The sequence below is a fragment of the Trametes versicolor genome (genome assembly GCF_000271585.1).
Source record: "Trametes versicolor FP-101664 SS1 unplaced genomic scaffold TRAVEscaffold_15, whole genome shotgun sequence".
NCBI lineage: Eukaryota > Fungi > Basidiomycota > Agaricomycetes > Polyporales > Polyporaceae > Trametes > Trametes versicolor.
The window spans coordinates 53369-57654 of NW_007360335.1; the positions used below are offsets into that span (position 1 = coordinate 53369).

Here is a 4286-nt window from a genome sequence, read left to right on the forward strand (position 1 = left end):
AACGACGCACCTCTCGCTACTCCACCATGCCCGGTATCCTCTTCGTATACTCAGAGCCCGGCCCCGCCGTCTCAGAGAACGAGTACAACGACTGGTACGACAACGAGCACGTACCTCTGCGCATCCCCATCCCGGGATTTGAGTCTTGGTCGCGCTGGGTCGCTGCCGACGGTGAGCGTCCGACATACGGCGCGCTCTACGACCTGTCCTCCACCTCGATCATCTCCGATCCTCCTTACGCCAATCTGGCAACCACACGCTCCGAACGCGAGAAAGCCCTCATCCCACGTCTTGCGCTCCTCGACCGCCGCACGTACGCACTCCGCGAGCCCGTCTACCCCTCCTCATACGGCGCCGCGTATGATCCGCTCAAGCCCGGGCCATACCCAAGCGTAGTGGAGCTCGAGGTGAAGCCGGGGGCGGAAGACGATTTCAACAAATGGTACGACGAGGAACACATACCGATGCTTGCGAAGGTCCCTGGGTGGGTGCGCAGCCGGCGGTTCGAACTGGAGTTCGCGGGCGCGACCGGGTCGGAGGCGAAGGAGGGGCGCCCGCCGAAGCACCTGTCGATACACGAGTGGGAGACCCCGGCGGCGTTTGATACGGTGGAGGTCAAGGCGGCGACTTCGACGCCGTGGAGGCAGAAGCTGCGGGAGACGGCGATTGTGGAGGCTCGGAGGAGGGTTCTGAAGTTCGTCAGGAGCTGGGAACGCGAGTGAGGGAGGGAATGACAGGTCGCGGGGAGCTCAGAATGCACTCGGAAGTACTCACAATTGTATCTTATACAGCGTGCTGCGGACCATCGGGTTCTGTCGGCAGTGAACGTTTGAACGTTTGAACACCTCCACTATGGCTGATCAGCTCGCATGTCCGAGAAACGGCTATCATCTTTTCCAAATACCTCAGTAGGGGGGTACAGTTAAAACATAGCGCGCCAGACCTCGCGATATTGCAAGTAGCAAGGCTTCGAGGCTTCAAGCGCGAGCGGTGCGTATGCAGGGGGAGACAAGCCTGAAGGCGACCGAGAGAGCGCTCGGCTTTCGCATCATTAGCGCCGACGAAAGTTGCCGAAACGCGCCCACGTGCGCGCACACGTGGCTCGAGCGGTATATATACTGCGGCAGAGCGGCGTCCGAGTCGCGTCGACTCCTTGTCGTCTGTACTACAACTACGTCGCTTTTCATCTCAGACAGATTAGAGTGTTGTACCTTCAGCTTCCAGAAACGTTTTCGTTCGCAATCAGGTATCGGAGATGGCAAATGAGCCCATGGTCACCGAGACCGCGGGTGGGAGCAAACGAGTGCGTATAAACGACCTCGACGACATCAACGTGTCCATTCACACGACCTCATCATTCTAGACAAGCAGCGAGAATCAAACAAGCGAGGTTGTGCGCAAGCGGACGAAGATTGTCGTCGAAGTCCCTCCCAAAAAGCCGCCAAGCGGCCCTAGAAGAAGTGCACACTTCTACTACGCCGACGGCAACATCACTGTGATCGTCGAAGATGTCGAGTTCCGGCTGCATCTATCCCGGTTGATGAAGCATTGCAACCTCTTCTCACGACTCTGGAAGCTCGCGGAAGCGCAGGACGACCAGGATAACGTGACCCTCGTCGATTCCACCCCACACGCAAGGGCCGAAGAGCGCCATGGCGCAGCTTATCCTAGAAGGAGAGAGGATCCGGGAACTGCAGAAAACGCAGGTCACACGGGCATGGTAGAGGATCAACGAGAAGCTCACGGCCCCACCGGAGAGGCGAGACATGTGCTCAAGGGCATCAGCGCTGCGGATTTCACTGATTTTTTGCGCGTTTTGGAGAACCCATGGCATGTACACACGCGCACGTATACATTTCAGTACACTAATCACCTTCTCTCGTGCGCAATGTATTCTAGCATGTATAGATCAACGCCCCCAGCACCGGGTGTCGCTATATCGCTCTTACGCGTGGCGAATCAGCTGGGATGCATGTCGGTTTTAGAGGTAGCGAGGGACCGCCTCCGCACCCTGTGGTCTCCCAGGGTTCCCTTGCGCAACTCGAAGAGGAAAGGCCTCAGCAACGCTATCACTATCATTGCTCTCGCACGCGAATGCGGTACTCCGGAGCTCTTGAAAAGAGCGTTCTACGAGGTTCTCCGCAACCAGTCCTTCTGGGAAGGCGTGGTTGACAACAGGGACAGCCTGAAGATCCTCGACGCCGACTTGCTCAACTTATATCACGCCCGTGAAGTCTTGCAGAGACAGTGGTGGACGCTGCTTTTTGCGCTGCCTGGATCCGCGTGCCTCGGCTCCGCTACACAACCGCAGCGATGCCTTTACAACACTCCCGCTGAGCGTGCGGCCCATTGGCGGTCGCATTTCATCGAGACGGCGGAGCTGGAGAAGGGAGCCGCGGATCCGGTATGCTACGTCGACACCCTGCTCGACGGGCCATTCTTCCAGCAGCCGAACGGAACATGGTGCAAGGCGTGTCTCGCCGACAGAAAGGCCGCGTGGAGTGCTGCAAAGATTCAGTGGTGGGATATGCTCGATGGACTGTTCAAAATTGACGTCAACGCTGCAGTGTGATGGTACGTTCGGATCTCACTCGTCTCGATGTCCTGTTTTGGTGGTTCCGCAAGGACGTCGCTCATAACAGCACATCGTACAGGCATGGAGATGATATGGCCGTCCCGGATCCCCTCCTATATATCGACTTCCTGCTCGGAAGGTCCCCTGTCAACAATCCCCATGGAACGTAGTGAGCGTCCTGTCTCAAAAAAAGAAGACGTACGTGGACGGCTGCGAAGGTGCACTGGTGGGATTTGTTCGACGCACTGCTCGAAATCCTAGCCGCGGAGGGGAACGTGAAGTGCGAGTACGTCTTCTGCCGTTTTCGACTTGCTCTACCATTTCTGACCAGCCAACAGGATGATGTTTGCGGCAGGGAACTCTACGGATGTATCGAAGGACGTGCAGAATGTTGGCGTCCCTCTGTGCTGAGTTGTGGCTTCATCTTCTGTACGCTGTGCTACTATGAAAATGCTTACGAGGCCTTTCCGAAAATTCTTTACAACACCCTGCTGTTGGCAGGTACTGGAGGCTCTTCGTTCGTTCGATTTGTACGTTGCATGCTGTTCGCGGTGATAGTCCCGCCCACGAATGATTGGACGCTGCAACATCGCGCGCAACACGACGCGACACGAACATGTGATCCAATTGACACTCTCGAAGTGTCTACGCGGAGGACGCTAGAGCGCGTCAGTGTCGCCCGCCAGCGACCGTGATCCTCTTCCGCTCACTCGACTGGTATGAGGAAACAATCGCTTTTTGAAGACCTCAAAGATGAGGAAAAGAAGTATTACCAGGAAATTTTCGCGTCCAGGAAGCTCGGTAAACCGTTCGACAAGCACTTCGAAAAGGTACGTGTTCGAATAAGATCACCCCAGGCTACATACTCCTGGCATATTTATGCACACTACTGACGTCGCGATGCTCTCGTATCAAAAAGCCACAGACCACGCCAGAAACAACAAGTACTTCGGTCCCGAAGAGACGGAGGGTTGAAGGAGAAGCACGCGCCGAGGACTCCGCCCAGGTCCGCGCGCAAACCCCCGCCTGTTCCGGAAACCGCTCGAGCTGACTGTATATCCACAGGATCGTGTTGCTGGTCATCATTGGCAAATCCATGAACGCCGTACATCTCTCCGCCAACCTCGACGTCACATAAGAGCTCGTGGAGGTACGACACGGCAGTGGGTTAGGCCCGATATATCGCACAGGAAAGGTCGCCAGTGGTATTATAGCCGCCGTGCTCGATCGCGCATTCAGAGAGACGTGCGAGGCGATGAAGGCAGTCATGGAAGGCGCGTGGAAGGAGGGCGGGGTTGTGCGTCACCATGTCTGCCAGCTTCCGGAGAAGATTTGAGGTTTGTCTGTACTGAGCTTGCCGTCAGTAGCTGGGTCCCTCCACTGCACGTTCTTGACAGTGGCATACCTATGAATCAAAAGGCTCCAAGACCATCGCTCCTTGTTTAATATCCCGGTATGCCGTCCTTGGGATTGTTCCGCAGCTGTGTACAACAATAGGGCCTTCTCCTTCTCCCGACCGGCCTGCCACACGATGGACACTTCGAACCGGTGATCGTGAGGACTCGGGAGAATACAAGTTCACGGAATTACTGTATGAAGACGATGCCCAAGAATACCGACCTCAAGCTTTTGGGTTTCAGAGCGCGCACCAATGATCACCCACAGGATTGCGCGAGCCTATAAGACGGGCTCCCCCGCCCATAAACGACGC

General features: G+C 56.4%; 2 protein-coding genes across 2 annotated transcripts in view; both read left to right on the forward strand.

The window, feature by feature from the left end:
• TRAVEDRAFT_40757 (uncharacterized protein) overlaps positions 1-722 on the forward strand; it is a gene marked incomplete at both ends in the record, with an annotated part of 1176 nt that extends 454 nt beyond the window's left edge. The window contains one exon of the mRNA XM_008046832.1: positions 330-722. Within this exon, the coding sequence (XP_008045023.1) occupies positions 330-722 (393 nt within the window). The remainder of the gene's footprint in view (positions 1-329) is intronic.
• A 533-nt stretch (positions 723-1255) lies between these two features.
• Positions 1256-2572, forward strand: TRAVEDRAFT_53919 (uncharacterized protein; the record flags this gene model as incomplete). Its single annotated transcript, XM_008046856.1, has 2 exons — positions 1256-1303; positions 1364-2572. 2 exons carry the CDS (start codon positions 1256-1258, stop codon positions 2570-2572), a joined length of 1257 nt encoding a protein of 418 aa, XP_008045047.1.
• Positions 2573-4286: the final 1714 nt, after the last annotated feature.